The sequence below is a fragment of the Pteronotus mesoamericanus genome, unplaced genomic scaffold (genome assembly GCF_021234165.1).
Source record: "Pteronotus mesoamericanus isolate MK-2021 breed Mesoamerican mustached bat unplaced genomic scaffold, CSHL_Meso_final scaffold_31, whole genome shotgun sequence".
Taxonomy (NCBI): domain Eukaryota; kingdom Metazoa; phylum Chordata; class Mammalia; order Chiroptera; family Mormoopidae; genus Pteronotus; species Pteronotus mesoamericanus.
The window spans coordinates 30,497,522-30,523,942 of record NW_026555312.1 but is presented as its reverse complement, the minus strand read 5'-3'; the positions used below and the strand labels follow the sequence as shown (position 1 = coordinate 30,523,942).

Here is a 26,421-nt window from a genome sequence, read left to right as displayed (position 1 = left end):
TCCAATTATCTGGATAATTGATCTTCACCATTTGGTTTCAATGGAAATATCACCTCCTTGAGAAAACTTCCTTGGATCTGTCCCTTACTAGAGTGGAGTAGAATTCTGTACTCCCCACTTGCTAACCCTTTTCACAATTATATTTATGTAATAAATACTTACATGATTTTTAAAAATATATGTCTCTCCCACAACACTACAAGGTCCAAGAGGTCAGAAATCATGTCAGTCTTGCTTACTACTGTACTCCCTTGTATAGCATCTGGTGCACTATCAACCCTGGCTGCACATGGATCATCTGAAATCTTCACAAAATACTGATGCTCAGACTCCACTGCTAGAGGTTCTAACTAATACACTTGGTAGAATCGGGTAGAAGACAGAAATTGTTAAGTTTTTAAAACCACCAAGGGGATTCTGACAGGCAGTCAACGTTTAGAGTCCTGCCTACCAGAGTATATTCAGTTAACAAATATGTAAAGCCCTCTAAATACCTCCAAAGACTATAGATTCTATATATCATTTGATGTCATTTTCACTTGCTAAAGCTATAAAAATAATGACACTAATAGGAATTTTGATGTGGAATAAAAAAAAGATACTTGGGTTTATCTAAAGATCGATACTAGAAAAGAATAGGATCACAGTTGGAAAATACTCTAATTCATGACGTAACTGTGTTATAAATATTCTAAGTAATTGTGACCTCTTTTGTTATACTTCCTTCTCTGCCAGGACTGTTCTCATGTTACTTTAGTGACTCCTGGAAATCTTATAAAGTATCACTATGCCTTATTTTATATAACCCATTTGGCATCCCAGGCCACTGCCGTTGCATTTGCCACCACCACCAGCCTCAGTGCTAAATCTAAAGGACACCTCTGTATCTTACTCTTCTTTTAAAAACTTTGCAGATCATTCTTTTCCTCTTTGCTTTGGCAATATCATACCCTGCTGTTTCCCTCCCAGCCCTATGAATACCCCTTCTCCTGCTCCTTTCCAGGTTTCTCTTCTATCAGCCCAGTAAACATCACTTTCAGGATTCTGTCTTAGTTTTCTCCTTTTATTTTTAGCTTCTTGAGTAAAAGCATCACCTCCCCAGACCATCTACATGCAGACCACATTCAAGCCTCTAGTTCTTTAAATCCAACTATTACTGAATATCTCCACTTGCATATCCAAACAAGAGGGAAAAAATCATTTTTTCCTCTAGGTCCTCTAACTCAATAGTGCCATCATCCTAACTAGCTGCCAAGGTCAATTCCAGTTCCTATTACAGCTCTCAAATCCATCCCTTTTTCCATATCCACCACTTCCATGCCAGGCGAGATGCCTGAATCGCCACAACCACCTCCTAACCACTTCAATGCTCTGGGCTTACACCCTCTCATCCATTCACTGTCTGGAAAACATTCATCTTTTAAAAAATGTATTTCATTGGCTCTTTCTCTGTTTGGAACTTTTGATGGATCCCCCAGCACCTTCTGGATAATGTCCAAATCCCTTGAAGCAGCCGTTAACGAAATCCATTGACTCTAGCCACTCTGATTATGCTCTAAGCTCCAGCCACACAGAATTCAGCAGCCTTCTCTTGCTTGAAACCCAGTACACATCCTGCTTTCTCTTCCTGAACTGGTTTTTATCTCTTTCTTCTTCCCCTCCTCTTTCAATGAGCCAATACAGACACACTACAGATCTCTCAAAATATGTGGCATTTTCTTCAAACCTTGGATTGCCACTTTTGTGACCTCAAAATTCTGGGTCAAATGCTATTCCTAAGTGCTACTGTGGCACTTGCAACTTCCCAGGCTTAGAAAGTAGCACTGTATTCTACTAGTCACTTCCCTTGTCCTTCTACTCTGCTATTTTGGAAGCCTTGTGTGACCCAGGCTTCCAAAATAGCAGAGTGTGATGGCCATACTGACCATCGTATCCTTAGCACCCAACAGTGGCTGGCACATAACATTCAGGAGAGTCAGTGTTTGTAAATGCAGCTGGGACTTCTTCCTTCAAACTTACCTTGAGCTCTTCATAAAGGTTGGTCCTTCCTTCAGGCTGGAGTGGGCCCAGAAGGCTACCCCACATCCTTCCCGCTCTTAGCTTACATGGAGTTTTCTCTGAGACAACCAGCCATCTAAAACATTCTCTTCAGTTCTTCTCCCTCATAATATCATTATTTTTCGTTATCATCACTTGGCACATCTTTGTATTTGGTTAATTACATGTTTAATTTCACGTCGGCAGGGACCATGTCTATTTTATTCTTCAGTATCTATCTGTACTTAGCATAGTGCTTGGTACATAGCAGGGCTCAATATATATTTGAAAAAAAACCAAGTGGACTATCAAGATTCGTCAAGAACTAATATCATTTCTAACATCAGGCTGTTACTCACAAATGTTTGAGGGGCTCCTAAACCAAATCTTTGTGAATACTGTCAGTCATCCATAATAACAGGCATATTTAAAGAGTTCTCTGTTCTGTTATGCTGGCATAATGCTAACTGGGGTGGGGGAGGGGGAGAAAAGTGCCCACCACATATACAGATATCAAGAAAAATAACCAATCATTCCTTAATCATTAACACATTCCAAAATGTGTTAAAGTGACAATATGAAGCGGCATAGTGCACTGGAAGAGAACAGCCTTGCCTTTCAGATCTTGTATATAGCCCTCTTTGCAGCTGTGCATAAGCTGAAGGATCCATCTGTGTTGAGCTCCAATACACTGCCAAGCAGGGTCACCAGGTGCATGAAGGTCAGACAGGTACCTGAAAAAGCAAGGCCAACGCTGACCAAGTAGGCTTCCTCTACAAAGCCATAAATAAGGATAAAAGGAAAGCTAGCATATTTCAAAATCATCACTTTTGAAGAAAACCTAAAATTTTATCAATTAGTAGAACAGTTGTCAGATTAGTCTCTAATATTTAGCTCTAAATGAAATAGATTCAAATTTCTTTTCATGAAATTAACAAATACTAAAGCTATATTTTATAAAACTAGGATTTTTTATAAATACGACAAAGAGGATAAAGATAACTTATGATGATCCAATATACTAAGTGAGAACTTACCTTTATATATATTTACATTTAATTCACAGAGTGTTTCTACTTAGTTCTGTCATTACATAAAACACAGGTGGGAGCCGGCACAGGACACCTGGTGAATATTATTTTTTATTTCAGTTGTTTTTTTATTCCTTTCTGGTCTAAAATATGGCCACTAGATGGCACAGGGACACTGTTTTCTAGACAATCTAAACAAGGGTTGACTGAAACTTCAAGCCATTTAATTACATTAAAGAGATTAGGTGACAACAAGCACTTACCTCTAAAGTCTAGAGTCCTAATCCAGGACCAAGAAAATGTTTTTCTAGAAAATATATAGATGGGCATTTTTCATAGTTTAATATAGTTCTTAAAATATTTAAAGTGATCTTTGTATAGAGAAAATATCCAAACCCCGAGAGACAACTGAAATAGATTTCAGTTGAAAAATTTCTACCAAATTTCATTCAGGATGTAGTGCTCAGCCCTCACAAAATATATAAATATAACAAGTTAAATCAAATTAAATCAACTCCAGAGGCTGAATTTATTGTCCTAAAATTACTCTTAAACCATAAGTTGTCTGTTGTCTTTAGGTTTAAGATTTTCATTTGATGATAAATTTTAATTACTGGTTAGAAGGTGTGACCTCTAGCCAAATCTTAATAACTCAGAGAACCACCTGATGCTTCTCTCCCTTGTTTCTAGGACTGGCTATTTCCTCACTCATAGACATCTCATATAGCAGCTATTAAAGGTGAAACACTTTGTAGTAAGCTAGCAATAAATAAAATGTGGAGAAGAAATCTGACATCACATTTAGGAACTACACACCCTGACCTTGATTTTCCAGGCTAATGGAGACAACCTGGTTTCTGAGAAGTGCTGGCATTTGATTGTCCTGCAAAAGGGCCGGTCAAACAGCTTGGCTCACACTGCCCCAGGGACAGCCCTGAGAGCTGGCCTTTCCCTCCTTGTGACTCTGTATTTGCAGGCTACAGATAAGCTGTGTTTGTAAGAGGGTGACAAATCAGTTAATTGCATCCCTAGAAGAAAACTATGATCTAACAAATTACATTTAGCTTGGCATAAATAATTCATTTCAAAGCTTTCAAAACCCACTCAGACTGTACTTCTCTCACAAGGCTTTTCTCTTTTATTGACTGGAAGGTAAATGTGACAAACAGTATGTTGTGTCACGTCTCTGAAAAACCTGATTTTATTCTCTCTTGCCAGGAAGACTTGGTCTTATCGTTCTCCTTACTTAGGTTTGTTTTGCCTCCAAAATACTTCTGCAACACTTTCTCCTAACACGTTCACTCATATAATCACCTCAGATTTGTATTAGTTGTAAAACAGAGGAAAGCTGTTTCCTTCTAATTTTCAAACTACTGAATAAGAATACAGATGATCGATTTATAAGGAGTCTTTCTCAAGCAAAAGAAATCAATGAGTATTTATTGCTTACTAACTTTTAAAATTGTAAGCTTCTTTAGTGTGGTAATTAAGTCCTCACAAAATTTAATAATAATCTTTCCGTTGTCTTACTAATGGCTATTACAGTAAGAGTTTTATAAAGGAAGATAAACATGTTCTCTCACAAATTCTAGTGTTTCAAATTACTTAATTTGTTAAATTACTTAATTCAGTCAGTTTCTTCATTTCTTTTAGTAAGTAGCTTAAATATAAGTACTTGTTTCACTTCAAAGATATTTGTGTAGAATATGATACAAGTTACTGCCATTTCTTTTAAAGCTGTATATTGAAGAACCTTTTTAAAAGACTTTTCTGAGGGAAAGTATGTTGATGATGAGTATAGGTTCAATATTTTAAATTTTAGGAAGTAAAGTTTTTAGTCAAATTCTGACATGATTTTTAAATATTACCAGATATAGGATCACACTGACATGGGAAGAAGTATACGAAACTTTGCTTCTTGCTAAAGAGACAAAGATCAAAACAGAATAAGAAGAGTGAAAATAATCAGCAAGTTTTTAATTCAATAAAACAGAGAACAAAAGTAAGATAACACAGTAGTAATCTGATTTTCACTCATACAATGTGTAGCTTCAATTGCATAAGAGAACTAGAGGAGGTGCATTTTTTGTTGATGAGAAAGCTGTCTTTATCCCAATGAGGTACTCACCATCCCTATCATCATAGATACCAAAGTCCAACAGATATCTGACCTGGTTGTAATGTTATTTTTCCTATTTATTAATAACTAAAAACTTAATTCAAGAAGAAAAATAGAATTGCTTAATATTTTTTCAAAGCTCATCAAAAATAAAATGATTAAAAAATAAATGAACTACTAGACATTGTCATTGACCTTTTTGTTCTTTTCCCTTTAAAATAACAGGAAAAAAAAGCATTTAAATAGGCCATTCAAAAGAATCATTTTAAACACACACCATCTTTTAAATGCTATCCAGTAGGTTAACCAGTTATAAGAACTACACATTAGTCATCTAATAACAGTAATTCACTACATAAAGATATCATACATTCAGTAAAATTTAACACATTATTATTAGAAAATATAATGGGATAAGTATCAACAATAAAATCAATACAAATAATAACCAACAGAACACAAATGAAACATTAACCAATGGTGTCCTGGACATGACAATTAACATTCCTGGAACTCTGTCTCTTTACATGTTAAAAAATAAAATACTGCCCTGGTGCATCTCAATGGATTGACTGCTGGCCTGCAAACCAAAGGGTCGCGGGTTCGACTGCATCAGGGCATATGCCTGGGTTGCAGGACAGGTCCCCAGCAGGGGGCACATGAGAAGTGACCACACCTTGATGTTTCTCTACCTTTCTTTCTCTCTCCCTTCCTCTCTCTCTAAAAATTAATAAATAAAATCTTTTAAAAAATACATTGTTTCTTATGAAGGTAGCTTAAAGAAAATCAAAATAGACTCTGGAAGTAAGCAAACCAGATTCCTACTCTTAGCTGTGTGCACTGAACAAGCAATAAAATCTGAGACTCAGTCTCCTCACCAGTATAAAAGATATAATACAAATGCCCCTAAGTAATGACTGGGAGGGTCAGAAATGATAAACATAGTGCATCTTGCATGCTGTCTGGCCACAACTGCAGATGAGGGATAGTGGCAGCAATCAATTTTAGTGTTCTCTCCTCCACTGAGAAAGTCTCCTTTCTCTTTCCTGTTCAGCAACATGAATACGCTGAAAATGACAATGGCTCACGGTGCTGATGTGTGCTCTTGTATCACTAGGTGCACAAGTCTGAATGTGGACCCAAGTGCAAACAAAGCAGCAGCTTTCAGACTACACCCTCTTTCCATACCTGGAAATTATTTTCAATATATGTAGTTTATTATCAACTACTGAATGAATATTCAATAAACTTAATTAAAGAGGAAGGGTATTAAGTCTGAAAAGTAATAGCTTATTCTGAGAACAAAGGTCACACTCAAAATATGACAAAAAATAAAGTTCGTATTTTTAAATCATAGATATAAAAGCTTAACTTTATATGCTGTGTTTCCATATCCTGATACAAACAATATATAATTTATTAACTACTTATTATGTACCTGGTGCTAGATTCTTAAATGTAGTCTGTGCAACTACCCTGAGATGTAGATTGTTTTAGCATGTCCATTTCACAAATGAATAAACTGAAAAAGAAAACTCCAAACATCCAAACATCCAAAGTGAACAGCTAGCTTCCATTATGCTACACTGCTTCTTTCTAAAGAAGGCCTTATCATATCCTGTGATGTCCATCACTTCATATATTAACTGATATTTTTAAAGTTTCCCACTTTCTTTTTAAGATTAAAACCTTTCAGAATTTTCTTTACTGTTGAGACATGACCCACTTTTGTGGCATGAATTTCCAGCACAGTGTGTGACAATGTTGTGCTGTAAACCATACAGGGAGTTCCTGCCTTGTGGCCTGAGGGTGCCTACAAGGTGCAACACCCAAACCATCCGGCTAAATTAGGTAAGCCCTTGCTGAGCAGGAAGAAGAGGTGACTAAGCAATGAGGCTACTTTTGCTTTCCTCAAACAGAGTTTACTTGCTCTTAAAGAGTACTTACAATTAAAAAAATAATAATTCAAAAAAAAAATGAGTACTTGCAAATGTATTAGTATACAAAAGAGTTTTGGTGTCCTATACTAGGTACTCCTAAGTATTTCTGCTTTCATAATTTCATCTTCTGATTTCTCCCAAATTAGCTTTAAGAGTTAGATAAAGTATCCAACATTATACATATATATGTGATTTGTGAAAATTCTTGCAGCAAGTTTACCTTATATAACGTTTTTGGTCATGTAAGGTCGATGGTGTCTCAAGCAATTTATCCAGAAGTAATTTCCTTAAAGCTTCAATCCGTGTTTCTACTTCAGCATAATCTATTTTTAAAAAAAGAAATAAATATACAAGATTTACAGAATGGAAATTTACAATCAAGTTATAGAAAGCAGAACTGTGGTTGCCTTGAGGGTTAGCTGAGAAGAAGCTCAAGAGAACCTTCTCGAGAAATGAAAACATTCTATCTGGGATGTGAGTTACAGGGGTGTGTGCATTTGTCTGTGTATTTCACTAAACTAAATTAACTACAATAAAAATAAAGTTTTCTGAGTCCTTATGGAGTTAGGACTTACAAACAATAAAGCCCTGTGATATTTCTCCTAGTTGATAAGGTATTATTATCATAGGGCATTTTATAGGCTTTGCTTTTTGTTTTATTTTCTATACCTGGCATCAGAGGTCATTTCAAAAATTGTTCAGTTTACTTTAATGTGGGGTTCATAAATAAATATATCAATCTTTCTGAAGAAGAAAGATTAAATGTAGGTTTCCATCTCTATAAAATATCTATAATTGATTCCAATAAAATAATTTTTAATAACATTATGGTTAATAAGTGGCAAAGAATGTCCAATAATCTAGTCTATAGTGTAGCTACTCATTTTACTTCATCTTAGTAAGAAAAGCCATAATGTTATTTTTGAGGTAACTGTTTCACATTTTAAAAACAGCTCCCTATAAACAAAAACTGTGTCTAACATCCTTTGTAGAATACATCCCATATTCTTCCTGTAAAAGGAAAGATCAAAAAGCAATAAACAATTCTTACATTTCTTGAAAACTTGCACCTCTGTTTTCCCAAAGAGTGACTTGGCCTTTTCATAGTCATTAATAACCACATCATAATCACCCTTAAAAAAAAAAATTTTTTTTGGAGACTGTCAGTAAAGTACAATGAAGACATTTGGTTAAGAAAAAAAATTTTTAACAATTCTTTAAAATGTATGACATTTATAACCATAGGTATATAAACATATTCTCTACCTTTTGAATATTTCTTTCAATATTTAGAGGAAGGTTGAAAAGAAACTTAAATCGCTGCAGCACATTGAGGGCATTTCTAGTGGAATCTGCCTTGTCCTTTCGACCTAATACTTCTTGAAATAATGTGTCCGCAGTATTACTTGCCCCTATTTTAAAAGAAAAAAGCATACAGATAAAAATTTATTTTATTCATAAAACATATAGCTGGACAAAAGAAACAAAATGTCAGACTGCTATTGTAGCTGTATACTAAAACTCAATAGACTCTTTCAAAAGTTAGCTATAAGGAAGATCTTCATGGTTTGCTCAAGTACAATTTGCATTTTGCCTGCTAAGTCTTTTCTTATGTTAAGAATGGTATCCAATTAAAGATAAGCATATTTACCAGGCCCACATAAATTTCCTAATGTGAACATACATTTATTTTTAGTCACTCTTCTACATTTCATAGTAACCATGGGCTCTTAGATTACTTCATTAATTCAGACAATAAGTTAAAACGCACAAATATATGTATCTGCAAACACACGTACATTAGTTAAATTCCCTGGATTCAATATCCACATATGTGGTAATATACAAAACAAGGAAAATATTTTTCAGAAAAGTTGTTCAAAATAAATATTTTACAACCAATCCTTTTTTTTTTGGAAAAAATATCTCTTTTGTACCAGGCACAAAAAATTACATAAGCATTAAAATGGCAAACTTTAACATATCATTGATGAATATTTCTTGTATCAGCTAATTCTTGTATTATACACAAATTGAACATTTTATACATATTTTTAACCTAAAAGACCTCAGACTATATGAATCACTGTAATGAAAGAGTTGTTTTATCTAAAGCGAAATTTACTGTGGTCAAAAATAGTCAAACTTTTTCAACTTATGAATTATTTTTAATTAGCCACAAGAAAAGGGGAGAAAAAGAATAAACTGTTTTCGACTGTTTGATCACTGCACATAAAAAGTTTCTACATTATCTGGTCTAGTGACTACACTTTAAGCAAAGATGAAAAAATTACTTCAGTCTGACTGGGTGGCTTGCAGGCCATATTCTCTACTCCACACTGTGGGTGGCCTGATCCTGTTAAAAGTCACTTTTATAACTAATTGTTTTATCAAAAATTGTTTACATTCTGTTGAAATTTTAAAAGCCTGATATAAAGACTTTGTTTTGTCAAAATAGCTGCTTTCATCACATTCTATTTAATGTCAAGTACGAAATTTCTGCTATAATATGAGAAAAACATACTCTCTTCTTGCCACCAAACCACAAAATGGTGGCTAAATGAATGTGAAATCTGATTAGGGTTAAAACTGTTTTTCTTCAAAGAAAATTATTATTATTTGTTATATAAAAATATAAACTTCACAAATTGAGACTTCATAAATAAACTGATACATAAAAGTGATTAAATATTTTTAAATGGTTGATTACTTATGTGTGAGCTGAGCCGTAGATACTAATTCTCTAAGCACTTATATACAATGAAGGAATTTAAAGCCAAATGTATGACAGTTCAAAACTAGATTTTCTCATCTTAAAGATAATAAAATATACCAACTAACAATTTTAACTCCTCTAAAATGTATGACAACAAGTACAGGTAGAAAATTCACTTATAAGTAAATAAAATACACACATTTTACAGAGAAAAATTGTAGGCAGAAATTATAATTTATATAGACGTATATGTATACATGGAGAATTTTAATTTGGGCACACAGAAAAATTATAAATTATAAAATTATAATTTTTAATTTATAGATAATTTCTGTCCAAAAATTATTATTCTGCTGTGAATTTTACTGCATTCACAATAAAATTTTGAGTTCATAACTCTTTGATAACTGTTTAATTATATCTAGTAATAAAATAAATGAGAGCAGTGAAACCAAGATTTGGCAAGCAGATAAAAATTATCAGCAGTTCACAAAATGCATTTTGTCTTTAATCTCGAGTCACTAATAAGAATATGAAACTGGGTGGGAAGCATAAAATATTGTATTATAAAGCTGTATCTGAAATTTATATAATGTTATCAATCAATATTACCCCAATAAATTATTTTTTTTAAAAAAAAGAAAGAAAATGAAACTACTGAACTCAGCAGTGTTGTTCACATGTGAGGGACACCACAAATAAGCCATTAGTCAGGCATTTCAGAACAATCCCCCTAGGCACCAATCCATCCACAACCTCACTCCACCTTCTTATACCTAAACATCCAATTTTTATGGCAGCTGGCAGGGGTTTGAACATCCAGGGTGTAACCACAGAACAAATCTAACTGAATGACATAGTGGTGAAAACTTTGAATCTTGCAGTTTGCGGAACAAATCCTGATCTTAAAACTACTAGCCCTGAACAAGTCTAGACCTGAAAATTGGTCCTTTTTCAACACTGGAGAGTGACTGTCCTCGTCTCAGTTACAGAGGTACCCCAAGCACTAACAGCAATGCTGCTATAACAACACTGTGTCTGCTACTGTTGTGGTTGGGCTGACTGAACAATAAAATTTCCTCAGTGTAAGACGGGACAACATGGATGGACACTGAGGACATTATGCTAAGTGAACTAAGTCAGACACAGAGAAAGACAAATACTGCATGATATCACTTATATGTAGACTCTAAAATAGGCAAACTCACAGAAACAAAGAGTAAGGATGGTGGCTACTAGGGGCTAAAGGATAGGGGATGGAGAAAATAGAGATGTTGATCAAAGGGTAAAAACCTCCAGTAAGAAGATGAATAAGTTCTGGGGATCTAGTTAATGATAACAGTATTACATACTTGAAAGTTGGTAAGAGTAAATCTCAAATGTTCTCACCACAAAAAAGAAATGCAATTATGTGATATGATGAAGGTGTTAACTAACAGTAACCTGATAATCATACTTCAATGCAAAAGTGTATCAAATCAGCACATTGTATACAATGTTATATGTCAATTATATCTCAATGAAGCTAGGAGGAAAAGATCGAAAGAAAAATCACTGCAGTACTACACACTAACCAGTCAAACTCATTGTTTCATTCATCTTATCTTTAACAATGAAAAAAATTTTAATTGTGCCAGGAACTTGTATTACATAGAAACTAGTCATGTAATTCAAATGTTGTCTTACAACTTCAAGCATGTTTGTTCAAAGTAAACATGCTTTCTCTTACTTCAAAGTGACCCTTATTGGTTCTTTTCATGGCACCAACACTTGAGACAATATATCATGAAAGTGATTTTTAGCCTGTGGCCTATGCTTGATGTGATTTGGGGAGATTGTGGGGTGGATGAAAGAATCCGCCCGCCCGCCCCGGCAACACACAATTGATCGCAGGAATAGGCAAGTTAAATGAGATTAGGAAAACTTAAAATGTCTGGTAATTTAAGGTAACTTAAAAATGTATACTTAAATTTGTAGCAAAACCAGGACCACAAAGAGATCTAACAACCTACTTACTCTATGAGTCGCAGTTTCTCTAAACAGATTCCAGAAAATGATGAGATAGGCTGCCATCTATAACATAATATTGCATGAAATATATCAATACGAATGGTTAATGCTTGTTTACAGATCAATGCCCAACAGTGGAATTATAGAGCAAAATATGAAGTACAGAGAGTGGAATTGTAGAAACGAGAGAAGAACAGATGTTGGTTCATAATGCTCACAAGAGTCAACTATTCCATCTCTTTTCAATTCCCATTCAGTAATGTCAAGTTGGTGGCTTGAAAGCAACCATGATGGAAGAATTTATACATTAGAAATGCTATTATTAGGGTTAGTTTTCTTCTTTTTTTTTTCTTTTTCCTTTCTGGAAAGTCAGTTCTTAAACATTTACCATCATACCACTGAGTAAAAGTCACTTCCTTTTTTACAAACTTGACTCCTAACTAATATTCCTTAATGTTTCAAGTCTTTGGTTTTCTTTTTTTAATTTTACACATAGTACTTAGGGTGAAATAATTCAATCCTGTTAATTCAACTACTGCCTCTATGCTGATGATTCCCAAATCTGGTATCTTAAGATATGCCCCTTTGCTTAAGACTAACCTTCACATACATTTTTTTACTAGACATACAATAATTTTTTTAATGAATTTACCCATCACAAAGGAGTCCTGTATTCTGAGCCATGCCAAAGATGAATTTCTGTTTCCCTAGAGGAGACAATTCAGCCAATCAACCCTCACTCTTTGAAAGGGATCCTTATGGGAGCATTTCTCGAGACATCCCAGCATCATCTTATGGGACCAACTTGGTCCCTGAGGAGGAAGCCTGAAGATTTCCCTTTGAAGGAACACTGAAAACAAAACTGAGGACAATAATCAGGAGCACCTCACCTTTAAGAGGGCTTGGCGCACAGGTATAGGACCTTAAGTCTAATCTGATAGTTTGGTCAGGCTTCATCATGGAGGATAGTGGAGAAAAGATTACTGGATGGATAATCAACTCTCAGAACCTGTGCTAGAACTAACAAGTGCTTAGTTTATCTGTCTTTGAGAAGAATTGAGGAAATACAATGAAAAGAATGAAGATGAAGCACACAGAATGGAATTGTAGAAATGAGAGAAGAACAGATGTTGGTTCATAATGGTCACGGAGGGAGAAAAAACATTTTAGTACCTATGAGTCCCTTAAACCCTAAAAGGAGTTTTGAGAAGCCTTTGTGGGTGGTATAAACACATACTAGACATACAATGTCTAGCACTTATTCTATGATAGGTGCTTGTCTAAAAAGTTTATTTTAATTATTCTAAATTTTTATTCTGAAAACATGCATTAATTGTTAATTCATTTAAATTTGCACATGTCTCCATAAGACAAGCAAGCTCTATATTTACCCCCATTTTCTAATGCAGGCAACTAAAATGCAAAGCGCTTCTTCAACTTGCTCATTCTGACACAGCTAGGAGACACTGAGAGCGAAAAGATATTATTCATGGGTGTAACCCTCAAAAATCTCAAACTCAGCACATTATGAATCAAACTGCATTATTCTCCTCTCCACTCTTCTCCTCCTGCCCCAAACCTGCTCCTCTTCCTCCATTTGCGCCCAGAAATCTGGAAGTCATCATTGAGTACTTCATTTTTCTTCTTTTTATTTCATCCAATGACTGAATACTGCCTTTCTCATCTCCTTGGCATCTCCCATCTGTCATTCAAATCTATCTTCATCACCTCTGCTTTGGTTAAGAGTCCTCAGCACTTCACTCTTCCAACCATACCTTCTATCTGGGCTTCTCTTCTTTTCTCTAGTATAGCTCCCTTCTAATCCATTGTCTATACAAAGGGCAGAATGTTCTTTGAAAAGGTCATAATATCACTCCCTTATTTAAAATCCTTCAATGGCTCAATATTCAGGATAGAAACAAATCCCATCATGGTACTACATAGAAAGCTTATAATGAGCAGATACCCTTCTAGCTAGCACCTTAGCCTCTCTCTTCTGCAGTCACGCTGCATCCAGACTCCTAGAATGCAGCCCATCTCCTTTCTGAAGTTGGTGCCTCTTCAATGCTGCTTGCTCTGCCCAGATACAACTGTATCCACTTAGCTTCCCACCCACCAACCTCTTCTGGACTGGCTATTTCCTAGTAATCTTTTAAAACTCATGTGACGGCCCCTCCCGATATTCTCTCGACTCCACTTTTCAATAAGGTCCCCCTTGTGAAAGCTTAAGATGCACCCCAGAATTACCACCAGCAGAGGGTTATAGCACCACAATTTAACCACCTGTTTGTCTGTATTTTCCAGTTGTCTATATACTCTCAGAAGTAAAGCATTTTTATCTTCATAAACCTGTGCTAGAACTAGCAAGTGCTCAATAAATACTTACACAGCAAGTATTAAAAATCTGCCTCTTGAGAGCCCAGCAAGGGGCATTGTTCCCTCTTGGACCCTTCCCCCAAAACAGCATCACAACTCAGAAACCTGAGTTGCCCCACCCTGGCAAATATCTAAGGCTCTGCCCCTCCCAATGTAACAGAAGCACTGAGACAAAGAAATATGGCCCAAAGGAAAGAACAGATCAAAGCTCCAAAAACAGAACTGAGCAATGAATAGATAGCCAAGCTTATCAGATGCACAGTTCAAAACACTGGTAATCAGGATGCTCACAGAACTGGTTGAATATGGTCGCAAAATGTAGGAAAAAGTGAAGGCTACACAAAGTGAAACAAAGAAAAATATACAAGGAACCAACAGTAAAATGAAGGAAACTGGGACTCAAATCAACAATTGGGAGCAGAAGGAAGACATAAACATTCAACCAGAACAGGATAAAGAACAAGATCTCAAAAAAAGTGAGGGGAGGCTTAGGAACCTCCAGGACAACTTTAAACGATCCAATATCCAAATCATAGGACTGCCAGAAGGAGAAGAGGAACAGCAAGAAACTGAAAACTTATTTGAAAAAATAATGAAGGAGAACTTCCTCAATCTGGCCAAGGAAATAGACTTCCAGGAGACCCAGGAAGCTCAGAGAGTCCCAAAGGAGTTGGACCCAAGAAAGCACACACCAAGGCACATCATAACTCCATTACCCAAGATTAAAGATGAGGAGAGAATCTTAAAAGCAGCAAGAGCAAAGGAGACAGTTACCTACAAAGGAGATCCCATAAGACTATCAACTAATTTCTCAAAAGAAACCTTGCAGGCAAGAAGGGGCTGGAAAGAAGTTTTCAAAGTCATGAAAAGCAAGGATCTACATCCAAGATCACTCTATCCAACAAAGCTATCATTTAGAATGGAAGGGCAGATAAAGTGCTTCCCAGATAAGGTAAAGTTAAAGGAGTTCTTCATCACCAGCCCTTACTATATGAAATGTTAAAGGGACTTACCTAAGAAAAAGATCAAGAACTATTAACAGTAAAACAGAAGGGAGGGGAAGAATGGGGGAAAAGGTAGAGGGAATAAGCAGATAAATAATACACAAAATAGACAGAGGGAAGTTAAGAACAGTATAGGAAATGGAGAAGCCAAAGAACTTATATGTACAACCCATGTATTTGAACTAAGGGGAGGGGAGATGCTGGGAGTGGGGGGAATGGAGGGTGGAAGGGAATAAATGGGAGAAAAAAAATTGGACAAATGTAACAACATAATCAATACGATAAAAAAAAAATTTTTTTAAAAGAGAGAAAAAACAAAACCAAAACCAATCTGCCTCTAAATAAGTGCTCAGTATTCCTTCTACTTAGATAATATAGTACAGTACAAGTGTCACTTTACATACTAGGCAGGACCACATAAATGACCATGCAAGCTGAAAACTAGCAATGATCTTAATAATCAATGGGAAAATGATGATTGTTCTTCACTAAAAAATTTTGTTGAGACATTAAAAACTTACTGTCGGTTATAAGTCAATAAGTATATTAAAAAGCCCTGACCAGTGGCTCAATTGGTTGGGCATCATCTTGCAAAGCAAAAGGCTACCAGTTCGATTACTGGTCAGGGCACATGCCTGGGTTGTGGGTTTGGTCCCAAGCAAGGACATGTAGGAGTTGCAACCTGTCAATGTTTATCTCTAACATTGGTGTTTCTCTCCCTCCCTTCCCCAGTCTCTAAAAATAAATACATAAAATATTTTTTTTAAATATCAAAAAGCTGTAAAACTATTATTTATTTAGTACACTGTAATTTAAAACATTAGAAACACTGAAAATTCAACTGTTTCCTTTCTTTTTTAAAAAATTATCAACATGGCTTGCTTCGTTTTTTCATCATAAAATTTGTATGTATCAAGCACCTTTTCTATGCTTTGACGAATTATCATAGTCCTTTCTAAGTTTATTCTTTGTACTTTCAATGTCATGGATTATCTGAGTGTTCCTTTAGGTATTTCTTCACATAAAATATCTTCAACTTTTTATTCACACTTTCCTCATTTCCATCAATAAATTCACCACTGCTGAGTTTCTCTGGCTGCACAGCTTGATTCTCTCGAACAGCAGCATTATCTACATTCCCACCGTCAGCTACCTCTTTGGTAACTCCAGTCATGTTAGATGTGAATTTTAATTAGTTATCATTTTTTGTTTCTTGATGCATTTGCAATTTTTCGGGCCAATCCCCACTTTTAATTATCTATTTCTAACATGCGAGTTTATCTCTGGGAGACAGGCTCTACAATCACTCTGCTGTCTGTGTGTGAACTGGTAACACATGCAGTGAGCAATCACCAATTGACTCAGAAGAGACAGACTTGGTCACAGATCACTTGCAATATCTGTTATTTACAGAATGATCTATGGACTGAAGAGCTAGCATCTGAGTTTATACTTTATGTAATTATGGCAAATACACTGTGACAACTAAAATCTGAACCGTGTTTTTGGGAAACATGTATATTGAACTGAACTGTGGTAACTGAAATTCATGCATACCAAAACCATGCACAGAAAGGTCAGTCAGTAAAGTACAAATCTGAAGCCAGATCAAGACATAAATCCCATCTCTACCATTTACTACTTACATGACTTTAGGTAAGTCATTTGATCTTTCTAGGCTTCAGTTTTTTCATCAATAAAAGGGAGACAATAGTACAAACCAGAGTTATTGTGAGGACTAAATATGAAGTCTGTCCAGAAGGTATCCAGCCATGCAATATGAAAAATAGAGACATTTATTGAATAAGATACAAGAAACAAAAAAAAAAAAAACACTGTACATAGAACAATGATGCTTCAGTCCCGGCCAAAGTAGGTGCCCTGGGACCTCACACAGTTCTCTCAATCACCATGAGCTGCCCTGCCATATTTTCCTGAATCTCATCAATGGTCTGAAATCTCTTCCCTTTCAAAGGTGATTTTAAGCCAGGAGTTACAAGGCACCAAATCTGGGCTGTAGGGGAGCTAAGTCACCTTGGTGATTTGATGTTTGACCAAAAAACTCAGCATGAGACATGATACGTGAGTGGGTGCATTGTCATGATGAACCTGCCTATCACCTGTTGCTCCTAGCTGTGGCCTTCTGAATCATCCAAACAGTTTCCATGGAGGAATATTCAAGCTTAATGCAATGTTTGATGCAGATTCATTGCTCTCCTCCCTCAGTCATTTTGAATGCTAAAGCCAAACAGTACACAACTCATTCAAGAGCATCTACCGACCCCATTGACGAGTACAGTGAAGTGATCATTGTTTACACATGTACATTCCAGTCCACTCTCCTTGGCTGCCACGTTACAATGATGTCGTGCAAACCGTTCTCATTATATTAACAATAGCTGGAGTTTTTCTGGACAGACCTTGAATACACAGAATGTTTCTGACCCTTGCTGAACACGGTGAATATTTCAGTTATTACTACCACAGCTGCTACTACAAATAATACTTATAGTACATTGTCCATACCCACATTGTCTAATAAAGTAGCTACTAGCCACATGGGGCTACTTCAATTTAAATGAACTAAAATTAGTAAAAATTAAAAATTTAATTCCTCACCAATACTAGCTACATCTTAAATGCTCAACAGCTACATTACCATCACTGCAGAAGTTCTACTGGACAACACTGTTCTATACTCTAGGAATAGGCAAGAAAATAGAGTTAGATATGTGAATTTGATATAAACAATAGTAGCCATCGCCTCATCACTGGCTTGAAATCAAGAAGAAATTATTATGTTAAAAGGCAAACCTGAGAAACTCATCAGTGAAAATAAAAGAATTTCAATGAAAGGCTTCAGCATTGATAAATTCTGAATAACATGGACTAAGTTTCTTACAGTTAACATTATTCATTAAAATTTAATTTACAGTAAGAAAGGCTGCCCAAATTTTAAAACCTTTAATTTAAAATAACTGAAGAGCCCTGGCCAGTTGTAGCTCAGGAGGTTGAGTGCCAGCCTGCAAACCAAAAGGCTACCAGTTCGATTCCAAGTCAGGGCACTTGCCTGGGTTGCGGGCCAGGTCCCCAAATGGGGTCATGCAAGAAGCAACGGATCAATATTTCTCTTGTACATCTATGTTTCTCTCCCTCTCTTCCTCTCCCCCTTCCCCTCTCTCTAAAAAATAAAGATCTTTAAAAAAGTTAAAAAATAAAATAACTCAATAAAAATGTATATAGTGTATAATTAAAACATCAATAATAATCTAAGCAAACTAAAATACATTCATATGAATTAATCTTTCCTTCCTTCCTTCCTTCTCAAAAGGAATAAAATTTTCCATGGTATTTTTATAATTCTTTTTCTGAATCCTCAGTGACACAGTTTCTCAAGTCTTGGGTAACTCTGACACACCTGTCTGGGCAGAGGACATGCTTGCAAGGCTGGAGCCACATCTTTTTCTGCTGTCTACCCAATACTGGACTGAGCAGGGTACTTCTACATAACGAGTCTTAAATGAATGTTGCTCAGATTGGATTAGCAAAACCTTATCATAAAGCAGTAAATATCAACATTTAGTTGATAAAACTGTTCCTTAAATAAAGGGAGTGTTGTAAATAAATATAAGGAAAAAGTTATACCAGAAAGTCTTGAAGTAGAGTCTCATAATGAAGTAAGTATTCATGTTAAGCACAACTCTATTAAAAAAAAAAACTTCAATAGAAAATTAGCACGGCATATTTTAGAAAAGGTTTGTGGTTATACAGGAATAGAAGTAAAATGATTTCTCTTACAAATTTATAGCACAAGTCCCAAGGGAGGATTTCCTAAACTACTCCTTAAAAAAAATTATGTTAACACATATGTTAAACCTAACAGTTGAAACAAATCTTAATTTTTTCAAAACCTTAATAAGAATCTATTTTCTTTTACTGAAAACAATGATATACTTACTAAATCAGCTTGTACATAAAAATCACCTTTGAAAAGTAAATAAAATAATCCTTCTTTTTCTTTATAGATATAATGGTTTAATGACCATTTCTATAGTAAAAACAACATTCCTGAGTAGAAAACATCCTTCCAAGACCTTAATATGTCTGACTACGCTAATATAGAAATAGTTTTCATAAATGTTTATTTGGATTTGATTCAGAACATATTCATTTCAACCAAGTTTGTGACATGGTTCTCATACAAAAACAAGGCAAAATCTCATGGCAAATAATAATATCAATAACAACAACAACAAGAACAACCAGAAGGAAAAATATTTAAAGTGCTGTTAAACTCATAAATTTAGGATGAAATCTAAGTACTAAAATTCTACTACCAAGGAATGTCTATGTCAAATTAAAGCTTCCTTTTAGAAAACACTTTCTTATTAGAGATTCCCAGATTTATAAACAGATATTTACAAAAAAAGCTCAATAAACTCTGTTCATGGAAATAACTTAAGCCAGAAGTGCAAAAACTAACAACATCACAGTCCTGCATTCAACGAATCACTAAAGATTCTACATGTTGGTTCTTAAATTTTTTATTCTTACCCTACTATGAGGAAATCATACGCTATACTTAGTTTTAAAAAAACAAGGAGATTCCTTTGGGCTTCACTGATCCTTGTCAAATGTTTCAAAATTTTCTTATGTAAGTTTATCGTGGCCTACAGTTTTTTAAAAATGTTTCTGAATTGAAACACTCCTAAATAGGCAGCTGCCTTAAATTCATTTTGGAAAAAAAGCCAGGTATAAATAAGTGACACCTAAGCATCTGTTAATCTAGTAGCTGATATTATTTGTATTAATACCAGTAGTTATTTGAAGATGGTTTTTTAGGGTTTTGGTCAATAAAAGTCCTGGCTTTTTGTCTCAGTGCTTTTCTGTCTTTGATGATGCTATTTATAGAATGGTCTCTTTCATGGTGACAAATTTAACTTATTAAGAAGTATACTGGCTTATTTTCAAATTATGATTTCTCATAAATAAAATGCAAAAAACAAAAAAACCCAGGGCATTCATTTTTAATGTTCTTATTTCCCTTTATGTTCATTAAATCACAACTATTTAGAAATAAATACTAAAGTGCAACTTACTGTTTTGTTCTGTGAAATCAGATCCAATAACTATATCAAAGTTTATTATAAAGTCCGTAAATAGTTTTGGGTAGAACAAAACTCACGGTTCAGAACATTCTCCAGTTTTTGCGTCATGGAGCCTTCTACTTTTTCTGTTCCATCTGCTTCTAGCTTTTGATGAATGGCTAGAATAAAATGTCCAGTTACAATTTACACTATTTAAATGGGTGGGAATACATTACATCAAAATGACATTTTTAAACAGCTTTTTAAAATGGTCATATTATTTTCATTGCTGGAAAGAAGCACAAATGTGTAAAATCTCTTCATAAGCTCAGCAAAGTAACCAGCAGACACCAGTCTAAATTATTCCTAGTTTCACACTATTAAAATAGTACATTATACCCATAATCATGTGATCCTCAATGCTGAGCTGTAAAAACAACTGAATTACAAAAGAAAAGTGAGACTCAAGTGAATAATATCTTTGCTATTTGGCCACAAGAAAGTCATACTTATTTCTCAGTTCACCATCTGCAAAATAGAAATACTAATATTTGAAATCTATCAAACTACAAATATTTATTTTCAGACTTGACAAAGTACATATTATTCATATCCTATTCATTCTATAATTATTTCATGGGAAGTTCCCAAGGAATACCTAGTAACTGTCCAATACGTCAATTTGTGGATGTACAAATCACATTGGAGAATTTTTTGCTATTATTGATACATGTTTACATAAAGATTCTTATAAAGATTATTAGGAAATCAATTGTTTACACTCTATTTATTATTTTTGAATTTTTATTTATTGATTTTAGAGAAAGAGAGGAAGGGAGAGAAGGAGAAAGAGAAACACTGATTTGTTGTTACACTTATTTATGCATTTATTGGTTGATTCTTATAAGTGCCCTGACTGGGAATCGAACCCACCACCTTAGCATATCAGGGCAATGCTCTAACCAACTGAGATACTCAGCCAGACTAACAACTTATATTTTAAAACTGTTCTACTAGCAAAGAGGGAAGGTTTTATATAGAGCAAATCAAGCGTAGGTGAAGCACTTAGGAAATTTTCAAAACCAAATGGGCAAATAAAATTTCAAATTCAAATTTGCAAAATAATAAAAGCAAGCCAAACATTAATTAAGCCATGAACATAAGTTAAGCATTACAAGTTTATAATGCATATTGCTCTTGTAAGAGGCCAATGATGTATGTTGTAATATTATTTCTCTTTCACAGATGGCAAAACTATGGTTCAGTGCAATTAAGTAAGTTGACCAAAGTCACAAAGCCAATCCCAAAATTTGAATTTAAGCAGTCTGATCCCATAACAGGAAACTTCAGCCCATACTGCCCATATTGTATGAGTAAGCAGCACAATTGTGTAAGCCTGTTCTCACACCTGTGAAATGAAAATAATAGTTTTATTATGTTACTTGGGAACTGCACTCAGTTTCAAATAAAAGGACCTCTCTCAAAAATAGTAGCTGCTAAAATACCCAGAATTTTATTCTTTCACATAACCTGCTCTTGCAAAAACTGAAATGCAAGATGTGTAACTCCACAGGCTTCACAGTCAATATGCTGAAATTAACATCACTTTTATGTTAGCTATTCTTATTCAAATAGAGCATCAAACTTTTTCCCAAAAGGAACTTACTGGTTCTGTCTCAACCCTGCCAGCCATGGGTGGCAGATTTCTGAGGGAAAGTCTGTCTAAGGGGAGGAAGAAGTGTCTTTCTTTAATAAATTTAATTTGTTTCCCTTGATTCATTGGTTAGAAAATTCTGGATCAAATTCAGTGGTCAAGTGCAGTACAAAAATATTCTCAGTGTGTGATACATCTATTTCTCTACTTCTCTTAATTAGTTTTGAATCCTGATCTTGTCCTTTAATATACTTCTTTTGTAAAGTCACCTCTAATTGTGTTTGAAATTCTAAAATAAACTTTCTCTGTTGAAGAAACAGATTCATTGAAAAATACATTTAGGAAAAAAAATCAGCCACTATGTTATTGGTTGTCTTGGTTGATTCAGGAATTTAAAAAAAAAAAGTTATTTCTTTAATGTTTCAAATTTGGGTCATGTGATAATAACATAAAATGTTTGCAAATATCAATGCCTAAACTTTACTTGTACATAAGTTAAAAAGGAAAAAAAAAAACAAAAAACTTCTCTATCTTTAAGGAAAGGAGATAAAAATACCCAAATATTAAAAAGAAAAACTAGAAAGACTTCTGTGTTTGACATAAGCAAATCTGCTCACCCTATTCATTTAAATGTTGCTGTGATTTTCGGACAGTCTTGATTGCAAAAAAAATACTTAACACTCATTGCATTTTATATGTGGTTTGTCCATGGCAATAAGACATTATATCTTAGAGTAGCCCTGCTTCAAATGTTACTTTTCTAAGTCCAAGTTAAAGGAAATCATGCAGTCACATTTTCTATTGCTAACAAAACCCATCACTGAGCAACAGGTCAAGACAGGGTGAGTCTGGCTCCCCCAGCTCAGTTTACAGCCCTTTTGTGCTGACAAAGCAGCTTCCTGCCCACCATCTCCATCACAGCAGAGCCACTGTCAAGCTGTCAGCCGAGCATGAGGACCAAGAGACGTAGGGATCTGATGAAGGCAACCCTATTATCCAGAAAATTAAACCTAATAGCCAGTGTCTGGTTCACCTGACCTTTTATTTTCTCTGAAAACATTTTTAAATAGTATAACTTAATAAGCAATTTGGTACAGGATCACAGGTTTGTTATTGTTTCTAATCTTTGAAACTTGAAGCAATTGAACACCATAAACTTTTATCTGGGAAACAAAAAAATTAAGTATATAAAAGTTCTACTCAAAAAAGTCAGAGTTATAGGAAGACTGCTTATGTATTCACTGAAATTACTCGACTTTTTAAACTCTCTAGTAAAATGTAGACATCAAATATGCAAATTTCAATTAAAAAATCATAATATTTGGCCATGTATTATATATAATGCCATTATTAAATGAGGCATTAAGAAATGACATGCGTGTGTGGGCAATGTCTATAAGGACTCATTTAAGATACACTGTGATGTATATACTCTAACCACTATGTTATTATTAGCCTGGGTGACATGATAATATTCAAACTAGGTCAGAGATTGACAAACTGTTTATATAAAGAATCAGACCGTAAATATTTTAGGCTTTGCAGGCCACACATGACCTCTATAAAACATTCTTCTCCCATTTTTTTCTTTTTTTAAAAACAGCCTTTGAAAAACAGCCATATTTATTTCCTGGGCCTGTACAAAGATAGGCTGGAGCCTAATTTGGCCCATGTGCGAAACTCTGAGCATAACACTTACTAAAATAAAAAACTAGGAGAGGTTAGGATAAGATGTATTAATAATTTAAAAAGACCTTTTCAAACAGTGTCTACCTCTTATTCTACCAAATTTTTATGAGTGGCTAAACACACATAAATTATTAATATTTAAATATTAAACATATTTAAATTGTTTAGGTAATCTGTGAATCCTTTCCTTCCTCAGTTATATTGGAAAAAAATAAATAATAATATAACTGCAACTACTACCTAGAAGACTAACATGTATAAATGATTCTCACCTAGATAACTTGAATCTTACATAACCATACCTGCCTAAATTATCTTCAAACATTAATATAGGGTTGGCCAAAAAATTTGTTTAGTTTTCTCCATACGATGACTCTAGTAGTGCTTAGTTGTCTTTAACTTCAATCGAAACAGTTTTGTTAAGATTGTATTGTGACAGCTATCATTATCAGTGTTCATTAAAAAACTTATCAAAATTGGTGTTTTGTGCAGCCATTTTAATATTGGAGATGGAAGAAGATACCCAACGTTTTTGGTATATTATTCTTTCTTATTTCAAGAAAGGTAAAAATGCAACTGAAATGCAAAAAGATTTGCATAGTGTATAGAGAAGGCACTGTGACTAACTGAATGTGTCAAAAGTGGTTTTGGAAAGTTTCTTGGTACTACTGACATTTTGGCCAAAGAATTCTTTGCTGTGGGGCTGACTTACGCATTGGAAGATGTGTAGCAGCACCCCTCGCCTCTAACCCACTAGAAGTCAACAGAGGGAGATAGCCAACATACTCAAAATATCCAAATCAATAAACTTATTGGTGAAAATTAAAAATGTGTATTTTATTTTACAGAAAAAAACTAAATAGACTTTTTGGCCAATCCAAAAGATAATAACAACAGAATGTGACAAAAAAATTAATATAGCTCATACCACCTGAAGAAGCAACAATAAAAGTAGCAAGGAAGGGAAGACCAATTGTGTATTGAGCAACAGTGTTTAGTTACTCTGCTTTAACATCTTTATTCTGGTACTTTTTAGTATATTATAAAAAAGAAATAATTCACACAGTTGGCCCATAGCTGTCCTCAAAAGAAGCAGTCATAATGCTAGACTTGCCACTAAAAAAACAAGTGACTATACAGGTGACAAGTTTAAGGGGCAGTCAGGGAATGGTCACTGCAACAAAGGTAACAATCAGATGGCAATGAGGAAGTAGAAAGGCCTCTAAGGTTATAAGAAGCTCCACAAATACCACTGTGACCTGAGAGGACTGCTGTGAGCAGCAGCTGGCAAGAAACCATGGCCCATCAAGACTTCAAGGGACTGGGAGAGAATGGCAGTGTGACAGCCATGGAAAACTGTAATATGATGCTGGGACTATTTTTGTAGGATATAGTAAAGAAAAAACTATACTAAACACACTGAGATTAGGATGGGCAGATTAGTTATGCCAGAAAAACTTCTTATGAAGTTCTGATTAAAATATTCTGGGCAACATGCAAGAAAAAGACTGACCACAGCATAAAAAACTTAAATAAAGACCATACAAGAGGATAATAGCTACTACTGTTTACCTGTTTGGAAAGGACTCAAAAAGTAAAAAATAAATATCCTTGACCTGTATATGAAATACTCCATGGTATCAAAAAGAGTCACACCAGGTAATCTAACAATGTGATTCACGGTGACAGCTTTGGGTCACTCAGTATCAGCTCAACCTCCAGAGGGCCTAGAGAGGGCAGCCACTGGGGCAGTTGACTATGTCTATGTAATAGAGCCCCTATAAAAACTCGACACCAAGGACTGGGTAGGATTCCTTGGTTGGCAATACTCTAGACACACTATCTCACACCATTAAAAGGAATATCAATGTTGTCCATGACTCCGCTTTGAAAAGATACTGGGCACTCCATGCATGGAACTTTCCTGAACCAGCCTGCCCCATGATTTTTTTCTCTTGGCTGATTTTAATCTGTATCTTTTTTGATGTAGTAAACCATAACTGAGTGCAACAGCTTTCAGTGAGTTTTGTGAGTCCTTGTAGCAAATTATCAAACCTGCTGGTGGTCTTAAGAATTGTCTCTAATTTTGCAGTTATTATTGCTAATAATACAGTATTGGTATCAAGATAATCCTATCAAAGTTACAGAGGGAGCATGTTTTTTCATACAAAGAAAAACTGACAAAATTAAAGAGAGAGATCTGATAGGTTTATTATAAATAACTTCGATTTAACTCATGTAATTAATCAGGTATTATAATATATCAGTGTGCCCTGAAGAGAATATGCCCATGTACCCATGTTTATCTTCAGTACGGTTACAAAAAATTGGCCTATATTAAGAAACATTTGCTTTTATAATACTGTAAGACTAAAACTAACTCTGAAAAAACAAAAGTCTACTACAAACTACTACATCAAAAAGAAAAATTAAAATTTCAAATTCTGAAAACACAAAAATGGCATTACAATGTATGTCCTCGTTGGGTAACTCAGTTGGTTAAAGTGTCAATCCTAATACACCAAAGTTGTAGGTTTGATTCCACCCAGTCAGGTGGAATCAACTACTTGAATCACATATAAGAATCAACCAATGAATGCATAAGAAGTGGGATATCAAATTGATGTTTCTCTCTCCACCACCCCCAAAATCAATTAGGAAAAAAAATCAATGTAAATAAAGGAAGTAGAACACACAAATAAATTGATTTGATGAGAAGAGCCTAGAATATAAATTTTAAATAATTTAAAAATTATAA

The 26,421-nt window shown here is 34.8% G+C and overlaps 1 protein-coding gene across 2 annotated transcripts in view; it reads right to left on the bottom strand.

Moving 5' to 3' along the window:
- The window catches only part of EXOC2 (exocyst complex component 2), a 256,076-nt gene that overhangs the window by 114,342 nt on the left and 115,313 nt on the right, over nucleotides 1-26,421 (bottom strand). For both annotated transcript variants that reach the window (XM_054591988.1, XM_054591989.1), the window contains exons 7-11: nucleotides 20,419-20,499; nucleotides 8,394-8,539; nucleotides 8,179-8,260; nucleotides 7,348-7,450; nucleotides 2,653-2,771 (exon numbers count right to left, since the gene is read on the bottom strand). In XM_054591988.1, coding sequence (XP_054447963.1) covers nucleotides 2,653-2,771; nucleotides 7,348-7,450; nucleotides 8,179-8,260; nucleotides 8,394-8,539; nucleotides 20,419-20,499 — 531 coding nt within the window. The remainder of the gene's footprint in view (nucleotides 1-2,652; nucleotides 2,772-7,347; nucleotides 7,451-8,178; nucleotides 8,261-8,393; nucleotides 8,540-20,418; nucleotides 20,500-26,421) is intronic.